The sequence below is a fragment of the Haliotis rufescens genome, unplaced genomic scaffold (assembly GCF_023055435.1).
Source record: "Haliotis rufescens isolate VD_foot unplaced genomic scaffold, xgHalRufe1.0.p SCAF_15, whole genome shotgun sequence".
Lineage (NCBI taxonomy): Eukaryota > Metazoa > Mollusca > Gastropoda > Lepetellida > Haliotidae > Haliotis > Haliotis rufescens.
In genome coordinates this window covers 12,868,656-12,892,274 of record NW_025963835.1, presented here as the reverse complement: position 1 = coordinate 12,892,274, position 23,619 = coordinate 12,868,656, and the positions used below count along the sequence as shown (strand labels likewise).

General features: G+C 40.1%; 1 protein-coding gene across 1 annotated transcript; it reads left to right on the top strand.

The window, feature by feature from the left end:
* The first annotated feature begins 2,467 nt into the window (after nucleotides 1–2,467).
* LOC124111305 lies at nucleotides 2,468–11,242 on the top strand. The gene is made up of 3 exons (XM_046470965.2): nucleotides 2,468–2,613; nucleotides 7,969–9,326; nucleotides 10,539–11,242. Exons 2-3 carry the CDS (start codon nucleotides 7,982–7,984, stop codon nucleotides 10,628–10,630), a joined length of 1,437 nt encoding a protein of 478 aa, XP_046326921.2. The 5' UTR covers nucleotides 2,468–2,613; nucleotides 7,969–7,981; the 3' UTR covers nucleotides 10,631–11,242.
* Nucleotides 11,243–23,619: the final 12,377 nt, after the last annotated feature.

The following is a 23,619-nucleotide window of genomic DNA, read 5'->3' as shown; positions in this document are numbered from 1 at the left end:
CTCACATAGAATATGTTTTCTTCAATAACGTGTTCAAGGTTTTTAATAGTAAATTTACCCTTACCGTTGTGAAGATTTTAGGAACAAATGTTTTGCCCTTGCCAATTGCATATTGACATCGAAACCCCTTAAAAAAAGTCAATACAAAGTTTTGTCTTGTTTATTTTGTTTTGCAAAAGGTAAGCCTCATGCATGTAGAGTATGAAATGTATTGCTTATCTTGTACCTGCAATATACTTATGTTATTAATCAGTAGGTATGTACTTTATGGCAGTGTTTTGTCCAATGGAGATCATTGTGAAGACACGTTTTCCCCCATGATTCTTATGACATGGTTGGATGTAAAATAAGTATATTGTGTTGACATATTTATCATGTTTGTACATCTTTTGACAATTTGTAGTATTACAGTGAAACATACTACGATTATTACAGTCGGACTATAGTATTATTAATTGCCTATCAAATGTACAATGAGCAAGCCATTTACAAACTTATAAACAACATGTTCGAAACATCCGAGTTCCGTTTCGTTATTCAGTTCTGCTTCGTAGTGAGATATTACGTGCGCTCCGGAAGCCCCTCTCACGTCAGGGTACTGAATGTTCTGACGCAGTGCTCTTTGACACTTAATTCCGCGTTCCTTATCATCCCGTCGACTTGATTTACTGACGACCGATTTTCTTTCACTGACGACAGATTTGTTTTCACTCTCACAACTGAATAATCCGACCCAATGGTGATGGAAAAGTGAAGTATGTTAGTAAGAAGTGATTCAGAGTTACGTCCCTTTAAAATGACACCTGCTTCGAAAATCTTTTACCGTTATATATATGAACATGGGAAGAAAAACTGTAAACTATTTGGTACAATTTCGTTTTATTTAATCTCCACACTTTTTTGTTTACCCTGAAGTACATGACCATAGTTATCACAGGGCAGCGTACAAAGTAGTAGTAAATAGCTCTCGAGTCTGCGGTTGGGCACTGCCAGCAGTTTGGTGTTTGTCCTGAGTTCGGCACACCTAAAAGTCAGTTTGTCTGTCATCCGGAGAAGCAGCGACCATAGTCGGGTCAAACCACAGATTCCGCCACAGATTCATTCACAGATAAATTAATGCAATAATCGGCCAGGAAGCTGTCTTCGTTAATGTATGTCATCGTATACCATGATGTCAATAACTGTATTAAGGTAAGAGAATTTATGGATTTATGAAGAAAGATACCGTTTCGGAGTGTATGCTTACTCCACCATCAGGTGATATATATATATGTTCATGTGAGGACAACAAAAGTAATAAGATAACAAAATGTGGAAACGTTGTATTTCCTCATATTAAAGAAGTTGGCATCCATATGTGTGTCACTTCTGAATGCCATTCAAAGACTTAATAACTGTATTGTCTGGCCCAGCATCGATTATTTACAGGCCGCCATTCAGTTGGATATTGCTGAGTGCGGCGTAAAACAACAAACAAACAAACATTACTACAGCGAAACCCCCGTACTCCGGATCCCGTTAATCAGAAACCTTCTGTCCCGTTGAGGGTTAACGTCGTTTTTATGATTATTGCACTAATATAACGACGTGTATGCACGTGTGTGTATGTGTGGCTGCATGCACTAGTCCGGATTAATGCCGATTAGTCCTTGTTTAAGCCAATTAAAGCCTATTGTCAGACAGGGTAACAACAAGTACCATCTTTTAACGTCATTTGGTATTATGTGGCCGGGGAACGAACCCCCGACCTTCCACTCTCCGGGCAGACGCTCTACCACCAGACCACGGAGGCGGTCTCCTCCCTCGCACGATTACTGTTGTGAAGTCGTGTCTCCTTTCTTGATTGTACAGTTTGGGTTAGGCTATGCACAGAAGCGAAGGATATAGTATCACAGTTGGCTATGACACACTGAAACCCACGAGCACGTGTATGGTGCTGACAAACCTAGAAACATAATCGGGGCGAACCGGGATTCGAAGCCACAATCATAGGTTTCTGGCGTGCCCCAAGGAACTGGGCCACCCGAGCCGCCTCCTCCTCCTCCTCCCCCCCCCCCCCCCCCCCCCCCCCCCCCCCTCCCCCTTCTACCTATGAACCTATGAGAAAGACTTGACATCAATTGGGGATTTATGTGCACAAGATAAAGCATTTATTATAACAGTCTGATTTACAGGCATCTCAGTATGCGGGTAATTTAATATACCCCCAAGGACGTTATCACACAGGTAACTTAACTTTCAACACAATAAACAAACGTTACATGTCTATTTGTCAAACAACTCTAAAACGTTTGACTTTGTATTTGTTCTTACAAGGAAAGAACCTTTCATAATTTCTATCACGTTTCGCACACACGAAGGGTTACGGGGCAATCGTTTCTTATCAAGTTGCACCTTGTAAACGTATGTCTGTCTCACGTTTTCACAAAACAAACATAGCTGTACCGGGACTTGAAGGAGGGCGAACGACTCGGATAATCAACAATGTAATCAGCCTTGCCTGTAATCACCACTCGTAATCTACCCACATTCGTGTGTGGTGACCTTTATGCTTTTACCAGGAGTAAAACCGATTGACATGTTCACCTCACAGGCTCGCTACAAGAACGTCTGGTGAGTATGTCGAAATAGTTAATAATGTATATATTAACAATAAGATAAAAATGCTTACTTTTAACATGTATCGGATCTATTTGCAGCTGTTTTCACCAAGAGAACTTTCTATTGTTGGTAATATATGAACTGTTTCGCGTTATATATTAGTCCATACTCTGAACATGCAATCAAGTCTTTCAATAATGTAATGTAATGTAACTATCAATATTGAAAGACATACTACTCAAAATGAGTTAATGATCACATGACGGATTCACTGAAGTGATTTGAAAGAATTGGGTGGTTATTACCTTTTTATAGTGGTATATGTCTTTCAGTAGTGATATTTACATAGCATAGCATTAGTAACGATACTTTTAAGGTTGTCGAACAGAAGAAAACATTCCCATCTTAAACATTTTATATAATCTATCAACATCGACATAAAAAAGGAAGTCATTTCGAAGGAAAGTTCGACATTACTGGCGATTTAAATCGAGAATGTGACCAGTTATTACCCGTAAATCTGAGTTATAGTTCTATCGTGTGTTAGTGTTAATTAACTCTGCCCGCTTCCGCCCGTTCGGCAGTTAACAATTCTTTTGGTATGCATGCCACTGTGAACACTTCGATCTGTTGTGGCGGAGCAGCGTTCGTGAGGAGAGTCGGTAACAGCGGCAGAACGTGTGGCGTCTTTATCATACAAGACTCTAAGGGGTTGAATGCCGTCTTACTTAATAAATGACCGACTCTTTCTCCCTGACCGACAAGGAACCAACGCAATCAATATCGTCATCATTAAACACGGGTGGAGTGAGGCAGTAGGGTAATATACTTGAAGAGTACTGAGTAGCGACGCTATTGCACTTCTGTAAAGGTAAGACCTGACATGACGTTTTTTAACCATGCCTAAACTTGTGCTTGTTGGAAGCATCTTTGTCTATCCTGACCTTAAAGCCTGTGCTTGTCGGAAGAGCTCACTTAAAAAGGGATGTTGTCAGATTTCGTGAATTTGCTGACAGTGTGTGTGGGCCATTGTATCCCGACTAGTGGTTTGCCAGATCCAGACTCGATTATTATCAGGGCGTCGTGATGAAGTTGTCAACCAACCATCAAACAGAAAAACAAACAAACGAGTATGCGTAGTTGTGCTTGGAATTTCATATAAATTCTATGGCTACAAACTTGGAATGAGTATGTAATTGAGCAAACTAGATTTCACGTTTTGATTTTAGAAGTAAATGCCGATTATTATTCTCCCTGAAGTGTTTTATTTTACTATAAACGACGACTACGCGTCACTTATTTCTTATATGAGATATCAACATTATGTACAGCCTCTATGAGGATGTTAATAAAATGTACAAGCTCTATTTAAAAAATTAACTCCAACAATAGAATTCTACTACGGCAACGTCGGTCAAGTCTTTTTTATGAACGAATTAATGACTTGGTTGTTTCAATCGACCCACGGCGGCGATAGTAGCAGTCGTTGTTAATATCAATCACTAATTTAATTAAATTGAGGGTATCTTGAGATATGTATTTTGATATAAACAGCAAAGCCGATAATAGTATATAGAATAGTTCGTTTGTTTGTTGTTTAACGCCGCACTCAGCAATATTCCAGCTATATGACAGCGGTCTGTAAATACTCGAGTCTGGACCAGACAACCCAGTGATTGATATCATGAGCATCGATCCACGCATTTGGGATCGATGATATGCATCAACCAAGTCAGCGAGCCTGACACCCGATCCCGTTAGTCGCCTCTTACGACAAGCATAGTCACCTTTAAGGGCAAGCATGGGTTGCTGAAGACCTATTCTACCCCGGATCTTCACAGGTCATATATAGAATAGAAACCCTTATATTATGCTATCATTGATCAGTACCTACTTTTTATTCGTGTATTTCATCGTTTATAATGTATCGCTTGCGACCCTAGCTTCAAACAGCTACAATATCTAACTTCTCCAGATACAATCGGCCAACTGTTTGATAAACAACCAAGAACTTATTTCTAATGGCTGTTATGCTTGCTGACAATGTGGTTCTCATGGATACGACCGTGCTTAAGATACAGCTCTATTACAGTGTAATGTTGTCCATATCTCACCAGATTATGTTTCCAACAAATAAGACGTGATTGTCAAGATTGTATATATTTACCTATATGCTGCAATCAACACTAATTGTTTAAGCTGTTGAAACTATTATTTGTAATTTGTGTGGAGAAGAGTTTTCCAGGCTCGGGATGAGAGTTGTTATTGTTTTGTTAACGATGTTGTAATTCTGTGATTTTAAATTTGAGAAGATAAAAAAAAAATTGCATTCGCGACGGATTTATAAACTGACATAAAATTGGTTGGTTGGTTGGTTTGTTGTTTAACGACGCAATCAGCAATATTCCAGCTATATATGACGACGGTCTGTCAATAATCGAGTCTGGGCCGGACAATCCAGTGATTAATATCATGACCATCGATCAACACAATTGGGATCGATACATGCATCAGCCAAGTAAGCAAACCTGACCACCCGATCCCGTTAGTCGTCTCTTACGACAAGCATAGTCGCCTTTTATGACAAGCATGGGTTGCTCAAGACCTATTCTACCCCTGATCTTCACCCCTCGACATACAATTGGTCAGGATATCTGTTCCCTTCATATTGATCCTCAGTCTATATCGTGCTGGAGGACATCTGTAGTGCTGTTAGGAAGTGTAGTGGTTGGAATCCTTGTATGGGACGAGACATACGAGGAACATTCTGCTCTCTGTCACCAGCAAAAGTAAAAGACCTGCACATTTTGAGACCTTGATTGATAATGTAAACACATGGCACGATGGCAACACCCGTCCAGTTGTAGCCCTAACATTCGCAGTGTACGTAATCTAGGTTCGGAAAGGACCAACAGCCGTAAAAAGCCACCACGAAAGGTGTTGACGCCTATTCCTTTGTCTTCTCGCTTATATGCAAAAATGACACCGAGAAATGATGTAACTTTGGCGTTATGTTTTGGATGTTGTTAAACGCCGACTCTGCATTATTCCAGCAATATCACAGCGTGTCCGTATATAATCGAGTCTTCTCGGATAAACCAGTGATTCATGGTATGAGCAACATCCCACAGCATCCGGATACGATGACACACAGTCAACAAAGTCACCGAGCCTGACCACCCTGTCTACTTGGTGGCCCGTCCTACATGTATAGAACGCTGGGGGCTATTATTACTCGGAATCCCCTTGGGAGAAAAATGATGTGAAAAAAGCAGGACACCACAGAATTGCTTATGCAGGCCGAAGCCGATCCAACTAAAATATCTTTGCCTCTGTATGGCTGTGAAAGAATGACTTCGAACAAAGCCAGCATTTAGCATGTCAGCCTTGCCTCAGTGCTGACAAACCTACCACAACTGTAATCGTATTGTGTGATTAATGACGTTAGATACACTTCCTTTGTGGGTAGGAAACCACACCCGTTGTCAATATTGATGCTAATGTTTAATGCCAAACACTCTAATTGCCGTCGGACGCATACCATCTTGAATATGTTTTTGTCAGCGTCTGAATATGACCTTTAGTTACTATGATTTATGTTTTGATTATTGATGTTTGTTAGTGTGAGCGAGTTGGGTTTAACGCCGCTTTTAACAGCATTACAGTTATATCACGGCGTGTCAGCTTAATGTGGGAGGAAAGCCCGAAGTGATGCAGGTCTCAGACGTTTACCACTTCGGTGAAACCCACGAGCACTGGTATGGTGCTGACAAACCTAGAAACTTAATCAGGGCGAACCGGGATTCGAACCCACAATCATAGGTTTCTGGCGTGCCCAAGGGACGCAACTCTGCACAGCGAATCGCGGCGCCTTAGACGACTGGGCCACCCGTGCCCCCTTGATGTTTGTTAAATGGGTCATGCGTATTAACGTTTTGTTAGACATGTATTTTAACCATTGTCTTCAATTGATTGTATTTATCAGGAACTTAAAATGATCGAGTTTTGCAATCCAGAAAAAGACATTTTTAAGCAGTCCTAACTTCCTCGTGGACATTCAGTTTAAGAAAACCCCATCCCACTGTGCAGAGCTGCGTCTTTGGGCATGCCAGAAACCCATCATCTGGGGTTCGTATCCCGGTTCGACCTGATTATGTTTCTAGGTTCGTCAGCACAGAAGTGGTAAATGTCTTAGATCTGCATCACTTCGGGCTTTCCTCCCACATCATTCTGATATGCGTGATGTCTCTGAAATACTCTCTCACTCACTATTAGTGTATGGCTACATTTTTTCCATTTAACACTTTTGCGAAATCCTCCACATCAAGCTGACGCGCTGTGATACAACTGAAATACTGTATAAAGCAGCGTTTACATACATAGCCCGACTGTTGACAATTCACCAGCCAGATGCTATTGTTATCAATGCAACAATAATTACACACATAAGTACAACTGATATCCTAACTAACTGCATACACTGAATGTGACCACTATCATAATGTATGGGCTACTTTGTCATTGCTGAACATTGTGCTTAAGGTATTTTGAAACGTTGCGTCCGTCATTCGTTGCTGCGACTATGAAACCTCTGTGTCTCGAAATGCTCCTCAAAGCAGCGTTAAAACCAACCCACTAAGTACTTTGAGTAAAATATTTCCAGACTGTCGTCATGCCGAGCTCACCATGAGAGTAACGTGCCCTGCCCTGAACACAATGAAAGTATCATAATTGATTTATCATCTATTGCACGTGTAACTGTCACGGTGTGAGACCTCACCGATAGGACCTGCCGATTGTATTTGTTTGTTTGTTTGTAGTTTAACGCCGCACTCAGCAATATTCCAGCTATATGGTGGCGGTATGTAAATAATCGAGTCTGGACCAGTCAATCCAGTGACTGACATCATGAGCATCGATCCAAGCAATTAGGATACGATGACATGCGTCAACCAAGTCAGCGAGCCTGACCACCCGATCCCGTGAGTCGCCTCTTACGACAAGCATAGTCACCGTATACGGTAACAATGGGTTGTTGAAGACCTATTCTACCCCGGATCTTCACGGGTCACCTGCCGATTGTGAGAGGCATTTTGGACTTAATTTTACTTTCGCAGTCAATATTTGGTAACAAATACTCATGTCCGATTCTTTCGTTGGCTGTAGGATACCCTGAATAAGTGTAACCAATATCTACTAATTTCCAGCACCGTAAATAAATGTACAACAGTTTTGTGAAGTGTTGTCTCACTGTCAACATGGTAACCTAAGGTAATTGTTATAAAAACACGAGGGAATATTATCAAAACCGGACCAATGGTTTTATATTCATATTGGCTCTACATTAATAAACATTATTTGTTACAGACGTGATATCGCCATGCCGTCCAGTCCAACGAATAAAAGTCAAGCTGCCGACACCAAGCAAACAGCAAAAGAAGGAGATGGGTCTAAAACAGAACACAAGCCTCAAGGAGAGGACAGCAGTTCACAGAAGGCTAGTAGGCAATCCCGAAAAAAATCACCAGAGGCTCATAAAAGAGGTTCATCCATAAATCAAACCCCGAGGGAACAATCAGGTACCCCACAAGCTGAAAGTCGTTCTCAGAAAGAGGAAAGCAGCGAGCAAGAAGGGAAGAAGAATCACGAACAGGATAAACCAGCGAGCAGAGGTTCTAGCAAAACTGTGACTGAGAATCCAAGGGACAGTAACCAACTTACAAGTGGCAAATCCAAGGAAGAACGAGAAAGTAGGAAGTCAAAACAGGAACGTTCAAAGAATTCATCAGCTCCTGACCATGAAGCCTTACATGAAGACAGAGATTCACAGAAAACTCGCTCCAGCGGAAAAATAGAAGATGGCAGCTTCAAGGAAGATAGTATCTTTGATTACAAGGAGTTTAGACCATACGGATATGGTGAACCAGTTATTGACCCACGGGTAGTTTTGTTTTCTGCTCCTGCGCCATGTAGCTGCTACCCCAAGACAAGCTCCAGAGCAGTACCCTCTATGTTGTACGATCAAGTGCATTGTGTCCATCATGGTAACGTTGGCTGTCCGCATGAAGGTGTCTACAACTTTGATGCTGGGTGGAATGATAAGTATCAGCATCAATCCGAATCAAGAGGGTATATGCTGGAAGACAAATCGTATGTCCGAGGCTACCCACGTCCCGAGCTTGACCAAGTGTCGGAATCTCGACGATCATCAATTTACTCATTCGCTGTCAAAGATATAGCTAGTGATAGAAGTGATGGCAATGATGAGCTCCATGGCTCGACCAAAGACCAGTCATGTCACAATGGGACGCAAAAGTCAGAAGAACAAAATAATTTAGGAAGCATTGCCTCCAAACCATCTACATCTAAAGGGATGATTAAGGGAGTAACGTCTAAATCGCCAGAAACTTTATCTCATCGAATTAATTTGAAAATTCCAATAACACCAGAACCACGAGTGTCTATGGAAGATATACAAGATGTGGCATTACCCCAGATTGGCTACACGCCTTCGACATCATCCAAAGGTATGCAAGAGAAACTCGGGAGCACGAATCGACTAGATTCACCTGTCAAATCGTCGAAAAGATATTCACCAATCGCCGCTGCTCTTACCTCAGAACCCAAAGACTCTTCTGAAGACACAACACAAAGTCTCTCACACACATCAACCTCTCGAGACCTGAACATGAATAGAACGTTTAAAGGAAGATATTACGATCCAGGTTAGTGCTGTAGAAATACATCTGTTGACACACTAGCATATATGTATTATAGAGAGGTTCGTACAGCGAAGCCCAATTAGCACTTTAAAGTCATGATCGTTCCAGAAGAGTCATGCTTTACTTTGATGAGACAATTTATTGGAAATGTCTCTCCTTGTAGAAAAAGGCACCCATTGTTGTGTTTTATCTCTGAGTATGCGTTCTTGGCACCCTCTCATATATAACATCATGCAACACACACAACGATCAATATTAGTGACTTAAGCTCTTTAGCCAAAGTTCATCTTTGGGAGCGTAACAAACTGTCAGCATCAAGACATTCGAGTGTCTCAACTTAGTGCTATTCTTGCTTTGTGGAAACGGTCCCTGGTTCCTGGCACAAACATGAATCATTATTTCACCTCATTGTGCATTGTTAATTGTAGTATATGTGTCTAGCATACATTATTACGTCGAGATTGTAAAGTGAAAATGTACTTCACTGAACAAGATGAGCAGAAATAGTAACAACGTAAGATGAAGGAAATAGTTCAGGGAGATGATCAACAGTGCAATTTGAAAACTGCAGAAAGTGTTGGCACAATAACTCTTAGCATATTTCTAAAACATGACTGTCACGTCCAATATCAACACACAGCAAATTGCCTCCATCTGGAGTGAGTGTCGGGGTGAAACATCGCTTCAAACAGTCTTTCAGACATGCCATAGTGTGTCGGCTTGATGTGGGACCAGGGCCCCGAGATCGCTGACGTACACTTAAATGATAGATCGGTTGCTGATGTCAAATGTTCGGTCTCTTCTGTAACCACGTTTGTTATGAACTAGTTTATGTATGAATGTGTGTTCACTTGCATTATTACTGTTTTTTGTTATTCTCAACTTCCTGTGTGAGTGCGAGGAAACGTGCCTTATAATTGTGTTCTTCTGTTCGAAACTTCAGTTGTGAGTGTAAATTTACAGTATCACTGTTTCTCAACGTCTTTAGCTTAACTTCTTGTAATCCTTATTCATTAGATCAAAGGACGTTTACAGACTCATTCTCAGATACATAAAAGTTCCTTATGTAAGCTTAAGACATGGAAAACAAACCCCACAATGTTATAATCTTTTCTACAAACTGGCAATAATGTCTTTCCTTAAAAGGCCACGGCACCCTAGTTGCTGCTTACCAATTTATGCAAATGTTTCAGTTTCAGATGATTTATGTTTCAGGTACTGACCAGGTGTATACATATGAAGTGACTCACGAATTTGGGAAACATATGAATCGCTGGCCAGTCAAGAGAGAAAAATGTGGCACCTAGCTCCTAGATATCTGTGATGTAGATACTGTGAGTGAGTGTTATTAATCAATACTAGTATCCAAGCTGAGTAATAACTGGAATATTGCTGAGTGCGGCAAACAAACAAAAACTGCGGTCAGTCTGGGCCGGGTCGACCGATTGGTGAAAGCAAGCAGACGCAGTGACACGTCATCAGCAATGTTAGCCTGACCTTTTGATCCGATTAGTCATGACAAGAACCGGTTGCTGTGGATAGGTTCTAGGCCTGGTTACCCTGCGGCATATGCCCCACATTTATGTGTTCAGTACATGGTGGAAGGTGGTATGTGCATGATGGGAACCTTTGTGACTGTACATGTTCCTTCACCCTGCTCATCTGAATCTCGTGTCGGGCAGCATCCGGAGAATTCATATTCACTAGTTTCACTTGTTCACGTGACTTTCACATTACACGACACAATCTGGCGATAGTCGTGACCCTTATATAACAAATGTTGCTCGATCTCAAATTGTAGTTTTAATTTGTAATAACAAAAAAAATCTTTTCATCAAATTTGGCATTCATCTCATACGATCTATTTGTGCGGATGATCGGTCGGCATGCGATTTACATTGAAATAATGTTACATTACTGCTCCGCCCCATTGCTATTCAGTATTATGGTAGGTAAGAGCAATGATATGATACAATAAATACTGGTGAAAAACTGTATTCTAATTTTGTACCTGTGATTAAGCAACGAATCCTGTATCATGCCTTCCAATCACGTGCAAAAGGCCGTTGTTTACTTGAAAAAAAGCAACACGTGAACGTTCATAGAATTCAAAATTAGGATTTGGCCAAAAATATTTTCCCTGATGCGTCAAACTTGGAAATGTTCCACACATGTTTTTCATGTATAACCGTTTGAAAGCCTTACTATTGAAGGCCTTGATCATGAGTGCATCCCTGGTCAAACACGTCAGTTGTGTAATTCTTGTAAATGCACAATAAATAAAAATATTATCGATACTTCGGTCTCTGCCGCATCATACCAAGATACGATGGTAATTGTTGTTTCTCTTTCTGCCGCTCGGGGAAAGGGAGTGTAAAACAAGAACTGGTTGTCTAGGGGTCATTATACTGTGAGTGGGGTATCCATGTTAAAATGCGCCATGGTATCTCACTAACACGCATTCAAGTCGCTACATAAGTGCAATAGTCCTAAACGCGATGTTCAACCCCGAGTGTATATTTTTTACGTTGGTTCTATTTCAAGAAATAGAGTCGCAACCGGGGACCAAACACAGCAATGGCTATTGCACAATTTGACCATAAGTTTGAAAGATTCCAAAAGCTCGTGGGGGTAAATATATGTAAAGAAGAGCATTTATGATGAGTGTTTCGTCTAAAGAGTACAATATCTCCCCAGACGTAGATTTAACACATTAATCTTAGTCTAACGCAGAGTTAGAGAGTATGGTTTTACGCCGTTTTAGCAATATTCCAGCAATATCGGAATACCAGAAATGGGCTTCACACATTGTGCCCATGTGATGAATCGAACCCGGGTTTTCAGCGTGACCAGCGAACCCTTTAACCACCAGGCTACACCGCAGCCCTTCTAAATTAGAGCTCCAGTATAACAAATCGAAGTCTGGCAAAATAAAAATAAACGAGAATCCGTATGAGAGTTCAAGCGGATTCCGAGTCAAGTCAGAATCAGAATCAAACCGCAATCAGATTAACCTTATTTGGGGATTTAAGCATATATCAAAGTTGTAGTCTCAGCCAATAATCTCAACGCACAAGGCCAAAAATTCAAACTTACTTCCCTTGATCTAGACTGCCCAGGACCTCCGGCTTTGAGCACTGGGAACAGACAGGTTCAAGTCCAGATTTAGACACCAACATCATTTTTGACAATAACATTAAAAAACAATATTCCTAAACATATTAAGCAGAACAAATAATAAAATACCACTTTGGTCATAACAAATAAAGTGATATTTGATTTCCTGGAGCTGCACTGAAACAGATGGTAGATCAACTGCCTCTACATCAAATGACATCTGCACGATGGCGAGCAATAACCGCACCAATCCAATCCATTCTGATATAAAAGGAATGGTTTTTCATGACTTAATCTATAATAAAGTCATTTGCATGTAAATGTATATAAAGTATACTACCGAAAAAGAATAAGAATATTTGAATGTAGCTGTCGTCGAGGTGCACACTTACACTTTCGTGACTTTGCACGTGAACGCTGCAACTAATCACAATGAAACTTTACATCATGCATGAACAGAACTGTAACACGTGCACACAGAAGCCAAAGTTTGTGCGCCTATGAGATGTGCTTACAAATACCCCCGAGACATAGTCTCAATGAAGAGACAACATGGCGAATTGAGGGCACGATAAAGGGAGGACGTCAATATCCCAAGTTGCCCGTATGTTTGGAAAATGAAAAGGTGTACCATTGCGGTTGTTGAACAAGTACCATCAAATGGGTGGGGTTCCAATGAGACCTTGGCGCGTAAGGCCTACAAAACGACACCTAGACAAAATGTCTCATTACATCAACTGCACTAATCAATATAATCAAATCCGCTCCTGTTATAGAAAATTATAGAACAGGAACAACAACGCGAATTTCAACATTTACCGTTAAAACCAGGCAGCCCGCCCGAGGGCAAGGTGACCCAAACAACTTACCATCGGCGTCAAAGATTGGGATGTTCTAGGCAACACCAAGGACTGGCTGTTACAACATGTTTATAGCCTCGGATTCACATATAGAAGAAAACGATGTTGGCGACGTAACGGCGAACTCTATATCAGGGAATTATCGGCGCCCATCGTTGTTTGTGGGTTTAGTCGCTGTTTTAACTGATCCAGACGCAACTGAAATATTGTTGATTGCGGCATTAAACGTCATTCACAACTTCATTCCGTATTTTCGATCTCTTGCTATAAACAAATGCTGTTCGCGGTCGTTCTTTTAGAGGGATTTAGGGTGATTGTAACGCAGCTTCTATCAGTATTACAGTTATGGTGTCACACGGCGTGTCGGCTTAGTGTCACAAGAAACATAAACTGTCACACCCTCAGATCGTTTTCCATGACATAAGAATGAGAGTCACTGAATAATTATCCATTAGTTGTCATATTGTGTACCATATTTATGTTAAGGGTAATATTATACATGCATTTTATGATCAAGTTCTGCCAAGATACTCGATCACAAATGGTCCTGCTGAGATCGTTTAAAGACAAATCCACATTAATCCATCCAGACCAAGTATTAGAAAGACAAACGTGTGGTTGTGAGTAAATGTTTCACCATATGGCGACTATCCTGTGGCAGAATTGGTCTTCAGCAACACTAACTAATCGTGTTTAGACCATACAATCAATGCTATTTCCTCATGAAATTCTCAAACTCTATCCAAAAGGTGCACTTGGAAATCAGTTACCTGTTTGTTTGATGTAAAACGTACGGTTTGAGATTAGGCTTCTCTTTGGCAACTGTGGTGTTGAGATTCCCTAAGGTTTACCTGATGATACTGAGGCCGACTTCTTATGTGTGGCTTATTCCCGTCTACTGTTTTTTTCCACCTGATCTAGAAATAGCAGAGACAAGTGAAACTGCCTGATTATATATTTATATATACACATAAATATAGTTCGTATAGTTATAGTTCGTAGCACCACTTTGATTACCTGACAAAGTTTCCCATTTGGCATTTATTGTGTCTGGGGTAATTATTCAATCTAAATCCAGGTTTGAAGTGAGGTGAAATGTGTGTTATGTAATATGCACGTGGCAGCCCAGCAAGAGGTGAATGATCTGTTGATTTACGTTTTTGTAAATCAACGGATCGTTCCTAGTAATCAAAGGATTAACAGAAAATACGTTGATTGATTAATCACTGTTATCTTGCATCAGCATATTCAATTGGTGTCAATCTGTCTGTCAACAAGTTGTCCTTCTCTATCAGGATGTTTGTCGTCAATTTGGAGATATTTCCTTCTCTTTGGTGTCAGTCCTCCTCCGGGGTGAATTTGCATCAATAATGTCTCTGAACGTGATTGTTCATTCTTGATAATGTCAATAAATTTAAAGATGTTTGGATGACTTTGGTCCGATTTCTTCAGCTTGGAGTGCCAGACTTCTAAGTGATTGGTTGTCCTAGAACCCAGGGTCCCAAAATGGTTCCACACGTCTCTCCTGTCGCCGGGCAGTCCTGACTGCAGCAACGCCAGTGTATGGTGGTGTTTCTTCTGTTCTTAATTCGGAATCTGTGTCCGTTGAAAACTAAGTTCTGTCCACCTTGGGAGTTAGCAACAAATCGAACATTAACTTGAGCATTAGCCATTTTGTTATGGCAGTGTGACTTGCAAATGTCATTTTATACACTTCCCAGATAGACATCAATCAGCAATATATAATTTTAATCATCCCTATAATCATGTACATGAGAAAACTGCTCACCTATTATCATCAAATAACAGTTAGACACTAACTGAACAGAGTTCACCCTCAGAGGAGGGTTCACTTTAATGATACAGACTATACCAAGCGAGTAAGTGATCTGTGTCTCTTAATCCCCTATAATCCACTGTAACAACATTTGGAGTGAGGGCACAGTGGCCTGACCTCACTTCGCCTTCACCCCATTTCACCTATGCCCTTATCAAAACAAATTTAGGGTTGACTGCACATCACATAAATGCTATTATACCTTTAGAAAAGGTATACTTCACTAATGAGGTATACTTCATAAATTTCAACAACTAAAGAAAATAAACTCTTGCACTGATGATTTATAATTTAATAAGGTCATATATTCAACAGACATCATCATCACCATGATCAGTCACATAAGTTAATCAAGTACATGTATGATACACTAATTCATCAGTCACATAACAATTACTGTAATTTCACAAAGTGTCCAACTGCATCTAGAAACTGCATCACAGTTTTTCGTCCAGTTGCGTGGTGTAGCTTCAGTCATGTCGGGCATCTCTGTCTCTGTCAATGCGTGCACGGCGTTTAACAGCACCACCAAGACCTGTCTGCCCTCTAGAACGTTTATCTGCTTCTCAATCTTCTTGATTTCTTTTATGAACTGGTAGATGCTGGGACGGACCGGGACATTCTCTTCTTTAGTCCACACCCTCCAGGTGGTTGTTGGATCGATGTCCAGTGTTTTCGTGCTGGTTCCAGATATTACAGGGAAATCTGGCGTCGTCTTCTAGCCAGGTACTTGTTACATAGTCATTGAAGGTGGAAATCTGTTGACCATCTGGACCCTGCTCCATAACTTCAATCCAAGCATCTTGGACTTGATCCAGTGGCAATAGTGGCAAAGCTGCAGCTCGTCGGACGTGGCTCCGTACTGCAGGATTGTTCATGTACTCTCGCACAAGATCTGTCAGCAACTTCACGCCACAAAGCTTGGGCATAGTGGAAAAAACTGAGCTGCCAGGGAAGGTCTCACTGACAGCCCTGATTACATCTAGGGAGAGTTCTACACCAGTCCTTGCACCAACAATGTTCTTCAACAATCTAAATAATCTAACATAAGTCTGCTTGGTTTTGTTTGGGAGCGGTGAAAATGCCACAGGATACATTTTGCCATCCACAGACAATGAATAATGTACACCTGCAACCACAAGCTCGGGCAAAGAAGCTTGGGCAAAGAAAATACCATCCATAAACATGATGTCAGCTTCACTCAGTATTTCCGACATCTCAGTGGTTGCAAACACCAGTAGTCTGTCATCTACACCGTCATCTACGCACAGGAAGTCTCTGCCATCTTCTGTCTTGGTCCATGGATCTTCCAGGTTGACGTTGGCTCTGGATTCAGGAACTGGCGGAACCGACTTGGCTCTATGTCTGTACAAGGCGGCTTGTACACTGGCAAAGGAAGGCATGGTGGCTGCTGTGTCTTGGTCGCGTTCAGCATTGTAGATCTGCTGCACAGGAGTGATGTCAGTCTTGACAAGTTCCTTCATTCTGGCTATCATTCTGATGTGATCTGCATTCTAAACAGGAGGATGAGTGTGCGGAGGAGTGGATGCGATGTGGTCGCAGATAGTGCTACATCTTCCATTGCAGCCAGGAATGATACACTTCCACTGAACTGCAAGTTGACGCTTGACATTCAGTCTGTATCGGTATCCATCCAGCATGAAGCACTTGTTGACCGCCTCTCTGTGTAGTAACAAACTCATCTCTCTACAGATTTGCTATTTTGACTCTGAGTGTGAAACTTGCAGAGGTTTAAATACAACATTGCGAAAAAGAATAAGATGAGATGAGCAGGTCTTGCTAACACAGAAAAAACAGCTTAGGTGATCAAAGTAGAAGATGAGTAAGTCATGTTTATACAACCAAAACATGTATGGTTGGTCAAAGAAGAAGATAAGTAAGCCATCAATCAACGCATGTAAAGCCAGTTGGGTAATACCCATTGATATGATAGGGGTGGTACAACTGACCATTATAATTATTGTAGGCCATATGGGGTGTAGGCGTTATGAGGGCAAGCCGGCACAGTGAGGTTAAACCGCGGGGTTGTGTATAAGATGGCCGTTGCATAATGGCCGCCAGGAGATGTAAACATTGAGCTAGAGCAGTGTTGTTTTCACGGGCTTGTTGAATATATTCCCAGCGCTAATGTCAATATAATATATTTATCTTCCACTTAATCCTAGATACATCATTCTCTCATTTACAATATATATTTTTTCAACGGACATTAATGGTTTACTAGTCATATTTTAGAGTATTTGTCAATTGTGTTGAGCTAACAAGCAATAATTGTAATTTGTGGTGACATGTCTCATTAAAACATGAAGTCTCATTTAAAACATGAATTAAGTACAAAGTAAATAATAATATTCAAATCGCATTAAAATACAATGATAACAAGATACATATGTAAACCTAAAGCCTGTGTTCTAAATTCATAGCCAGGAGGAAAACTGATTTAAACATAGGAAAGAAGCTAAATTGCCCTTACTTATATGAAGAGACATCATCTGAATATGACTATATAATGTAAATGATACGATACTGTACCTATCTTCACGAATTATTAAAAAAGGCATAAAGTTCAAGGAGACAAAGGGTATAGATACAATATACCATTTGTTAGATGATAAAGTACATTATTTGATACTGAATTCAGTTATTGATATCTAAAAACCGATTTGCTATATTAATAAACATTTCATGATAAAATTTTAATAAAATTTGTGATATAAATTCATTCCTTGGTATCCATTAATGAATTTTTAATATCAAATAAGGAATAAATAGTAAAAAGGCGCCCTATACATTGGTTTTTGTGGATTGTATTAAGTAATGCGATTGCATCGCGGTTAGAGTGTTAATTGCTGGTCTTTTTTCGGCACCATCATTTCTTTCATCTTATGAAAAAATGTTTTAAAAATGGTTACTTACATTTAACCAAGGTAATAATATTTACCCGACCCGCGTTTCTTTATCTCTTTGTCAGTATTATCGTTAACATGTGTCTACCTTTAAGTGTTTATATTTCTGCCATACAATCGTACTGACTATGGAATGACACATCATCGCAAGATATATGTACTCCATATACATGCAGCACAACGGTACTTTCATTCTATAGCACAGAAAGTCGTTACCCCGAATTACTGTGTAACGGGTCACACCTTGTTTTCAGACGTGTCATTCAGCCAAATAAGTCAGATGTGACAGTTATCACAATCTCACCGGTTATAAAGATTTGATACATGCCGTCTGACACTCTTGATGGGTCAGTGATAAAGACAACAGATCAATACACACGCTTCCTATTCAGTATGTACGTATGAAAACATGGCTGTGTGTATGCATGGCATGTATGATTACATGTATGTATGTAAATTATGTGTGTGCTTGCGTGTGTGTAAATGTATGTGTAAATGTATGTAAGCCTAGATTACAAAATAAATGCTTCGGTCGTTTGAAGCCAGAAGGCCGAGGTATTCCCGGGAAAGAAGTCTACTCTCGCGGAATAATTTTTAAATTAGGCGAGTGGAGCCGAGTAAGCTTAGGAATTAAGCTTTTGTGTGGAAACAATGCTTCAGAAAGATCGACGTCCTGTCCCTGTGAACAAACCTGCAGATTACGGATTGAACGCCAAAAGTGTCTGTCAGGTTTCTTAACGCTTAACTACTTTTGCTGGAGAATATGTTTCTTGTACAAGCGCTACAAAACATGTTAACATCAAAATATATGAATATTAAAGCTAGGCTTCACTTCAGTTTTCCTTTATTTAGCAGGCCCCTCATACTGAAAAACAGCCTAACTGCTATGCTTCACATCTAACAAAGCTATACATTACTATTATATTAGGCCTTAATCTTATCTTTATTTATAACTTTCTCCCTCTGTAACACAATCCATATGTTCTAGTATTATATTTTATATATCCCTATTTACACATATACATCATTTATAATTAATGGTCAACATATATATCTGCAAATCTTTACTCAATAATGTAATGTAATGTAATGTAATGTAATGTAATGTAATGTAATGTAATGTATTACAATAAACTTCTCCCCCCCCCCCCCCCTCCCCTACAATTAAGAATGGTGGTTTATATCCATTAAGCATATTATTTATTATTCAACCCCGTCGATCTCACAGGGTAACATTCAACAGGCTCATTACCTTGTGATCATATTAACGTTTTTCGTAAGATTTTAGAAAAAGAGAAGAAATTTGAAGTGAACTACATTGCAAAATGAGAGAAGAAATTAATAGTCAATGTTTTTTATCATAAAAAAACTCTGTTCAGTAAACAACAGTTGTTGTCTAATGAATGCTGGGCGGCGCCTTTGATCTTGCCTCTAACCATGCATGTTGTAGGAGTAAACGATGATCAGGATAGCCTGGAAATAAACAAGATTCTTTCTTCTTGCATATCAAGGCACCAATTCATCGGTCACGGGGTTTTGTTATGTATGTGTGCCCAGTGTATCCACAATTAACTAGAAAGTTTCATATCTACAAAAATGTATATGCGTCATTGTGATTTATCAACACATGTATAATGCTTATTCACGCTTGGTGTGGCAGACTGAAATTGAACATTATGATAGCGTCAGCGGGGATAATAGAAGTCATAAGACATAACTTTCTTTGCTTTTCTGGCCACAGATCGTGGCATGTGAAGATCATACATAAATATGTTTAAGTTACATAGATTATTGTGTTCAATAAAAGAAAACGTTGATAGATTTTTAACACACTTATTTTTTGTACTATTAAACAAACTGTGGACTTTGGAGACATTTTCGCTTATTGTAATAACTTCAACGTAACAATTCATATCTATCTCTGAAATCCACGAGCATAGTTGCTGTCAAACATAAGAACATATTCAGGGCGGCCAGTGTTGACTTGTCGTTTAAACCCTACATATAGGGTCATATTCTCCAACCTTCTAACTGTCAATCGTCTTAACAGGACCATAATTGTTGTTATATATCGACTCCCTGTCTCTAGATCTATGTTTTAAGTTGTTAATCAGAAACTGCGGTCCACTGTTTTTAATACCGAGTGAAGCAAAGACGAGGTGCCACCCTACACTGGAAATGATGTATGTTGCATGTCTAGCTTCCATCAACACCTCTAGTGATCTTTTCGCGATCCCGAGCCTTGCACATAACCATTGTCATGACCTGGTTGAGTGACTTCCTTCCATCAATTTGAAAGGATTACACACAGAGAAAGAAAGGATTAAAATCCTAAAGATATCCTATCCACACGGCATAAGTACACACCACCAATTTCCTCTTATAGTAAACTGTCACCTTTGGTATCCCTAGCAATACTCACCATGGTCATTGGGCAAATGAAAATATTACAAACCCTAACGAGATCCTGTCTACATGGCCACACCCGGTGATTGTGAAGATCTCAAACAGTGAGACAACATATGTTCATATTCATTTCCAATATCCTCTTAGAAGTAGTGATAAATGTTAGAGTCCCACACAAAACTTTCTCTTAATAATTCTTTCAAAACACCAAACAGAAAGTGGGGTGTGGGAAACTGGGTCATATTCCTACGTGAAATAATAAGACATAACTAGTGGTGACTGTTCTATCATAATTGTAAAGTATAAATTTGGCGAACGAAAAACGTTATATTTGCAGTCACCTGGAATGACTCACGTGGGCAAAACTTAAAACGAATATGTCCGCAATCCACAAACAATCACTTCATTAATGGTGAACATTTACCAACCCGCGACAATCGCGTCAACTCGGGGGTTCCCCTAGCGTTAAACTCGCTTCTCAATTCACTACTGTTCTACTGTCGGGTAGCCACAATGGCTAGACTGGACCCTCGTGGAATGGTTCATGCCATAAATGTCCAGCAACCGAACACTAATTAAGACAGGCCGACCTTATGTTTATGGTCTGGTGAACACAGGTCAATGGCCGCTCATAAACTCAAGATTCACATCTCACTGTTTTGATTTATCTCACTATTCATTTGATATATTTGCCAACTTCAACTGAAATCGACCCGTGAAGATTCCGGGGAAGAATTGGTCTTCAGCAACTCATGCTTGCCGTAAAAGGTGACTATGCTTGTCGTAAAAGGCGACTAACGGGATCGGGTGGTCAGGCCCGCTGACTTGGTTGATGCATGTCATCGATGCTCATGATGCCAATCACTGGATTGTCTGGTCCAGACTCGATTATTTACAGACCGTCATATAGCTGAAATATTGCTGAGTGCGGCGTTAAACAACAAACCAACCAACCAAATCAACTGAAATCCGGTCCCGTGTTACACGCATGGCACACGCGTATGTAACGAGTGACCCACGCGTGCTCAACGGGTTGCAAACGCGCTGCACACCAGTTGCACACGCGTGTTCAACGGGTGCACAACCCGTGTGCAACCCGTGGAGCACCCGAGTCACATGCGCGTTCTCAACGCGCGTTAGGGGAATTATCTTTTGGGCAGTCGTGTACTTTGCACACAATTAGTTAATGTTTTGAAAAGACTGACCAAAACTAATTTGACAGTTATATCTTACAACAAAATTATACTATTTAACGCTAAAACGAATTCTCGATAAACCTTTTACACGCATCCTACTCTGCATACATTTTGAAAAAATGTTTACCAGTGTGTACAGAAGAGTAAAGGTCTGCGTGTGGGTGAATTAAGTTTGGTTGTCATGGCACATTGTGTAGAGTGTTTTCACATTGTGTATGGATAAGTATATACTTGTAACATGGCCATGTAAATAAACTGTACTCCATGATCATTTTTTATGTCATCAGCAGAAACGTGACCAGTAGTCAGAAAGTGTTGTCCGTGTGTGTGTTTTGTCAACAAGTTGTACAGAATATTCGAAGGAGATATGGGATCATTAGTAAAAAAGTGTGTGTGGTCACTGGGGGAATCGTTTTAACAAGGCTACAAATAAGTTGCATTAAGATAAAATCAGCTGTCATGATACACACATGGTTTGAGTTTATATATTTCCAAAACAAAAACATGAGTTTTGAGCAAAGGAAAATATTCCCGCCCATGGGCAACACTTTTTCGCACATAGGCGAAATATTTTAATAAAGCCACAAATTAGTTGGATTAAGTCGAAACGAGATTAATTGTGTCATGATACTTGTAGAAACGCCTTTATATATTTCCAAAAACAAAAACATGAGTTTTGAGCAAAGGAAAATATTCCCATGATTTAATGTACGAATCGTAATTCAAAAAGTGTCTAGATATGTTTGATTGAGAAGGATATACTGCATTGCAGTGAACTCAAATGGATCCATCTTTCCAAAGAAAATTAATAATATCACGTTTTTCACCGAGGTGTCATTCCGGGTACACTCATTCCGAATGGTGGTAGTTGAAACAATGGTAGAGAGGAATGAGAAAGCTATGGTATAGGGAAGCCGAAGGTGAATATCCCAAGTTACCCGAATGTTTGGCAAATCATAAAATGTCCCATTGTGGGACAATGTCCATTGTGGGACAGGTCGTCACCGATATTCTCCGGAGAGATGACACACGGACATCGGATTGGCCCACCCAGTCGCCTGACATGTTCCCAGTAGATCATCTGTGGGATGTTCTCGTGCGGAGGGTGTACGCCAGAGACCAAGCAACCGCCAACGTGTTTCAGGCTGACGCACGAGGTTTTTTTATCACCACGCTCGCAATTGATATACAAGACATTTATCGTCATGGTTTTCAAAGCTAAAGATTTCCATTTCTCCAGGGTGAACATGCATAATGTAAATCACATCTATTTCAGTGAAAAAGCGCGCTTACTGCAAAGGCCTGCAGATAAGGGTGGATGAGTGCTAAATTATTTAGATTAAAAAAGTTGTTGTTTTCTATTCTAATGTCAGACTGAATATAATATGAACTACAAATACTACGTAGTTTAATCACGCCTTACTTGGTGGCTTAGAAAGAAAAGTTTGTTATGCTCTCGTAGGTTGCCAACAACTGAAGATATCTGTAAGTATTGGCATATTTAATACTTATTTTCACAGTATATTCCGTCTGATTAGAATTCAATAATATTTTTATATTTATTGTTACAATTAGATTTATCACAAAATCCGAAACCATTTACTATCTTGATGTGCGATGGTTACAATTGGACACATCAACACCAAAGACTAAATGTTGCCAAATGAGTACATTCATATAATCCTTGCTTGACCCGTGCATGCTGCTGTAATTATCAAATCACAGTGATGCAATAGTCATATAATCAAGTATTCAATGCCTAAATGAATTAGATTGAACAGATGGTATTTGTCCATTAAACAGTCGCGAAGGAAAAGCACCAACAAGATTACAAGTCTTGTCGAAACGTATCTGCCAAACAGGAGCTATATGTAGGTCATTGATAGTCCTAACAAGTGCATTATTTCAACATATATTATAATGTCACCAGCTCTCTTAAGTGCAGCCTGTGCT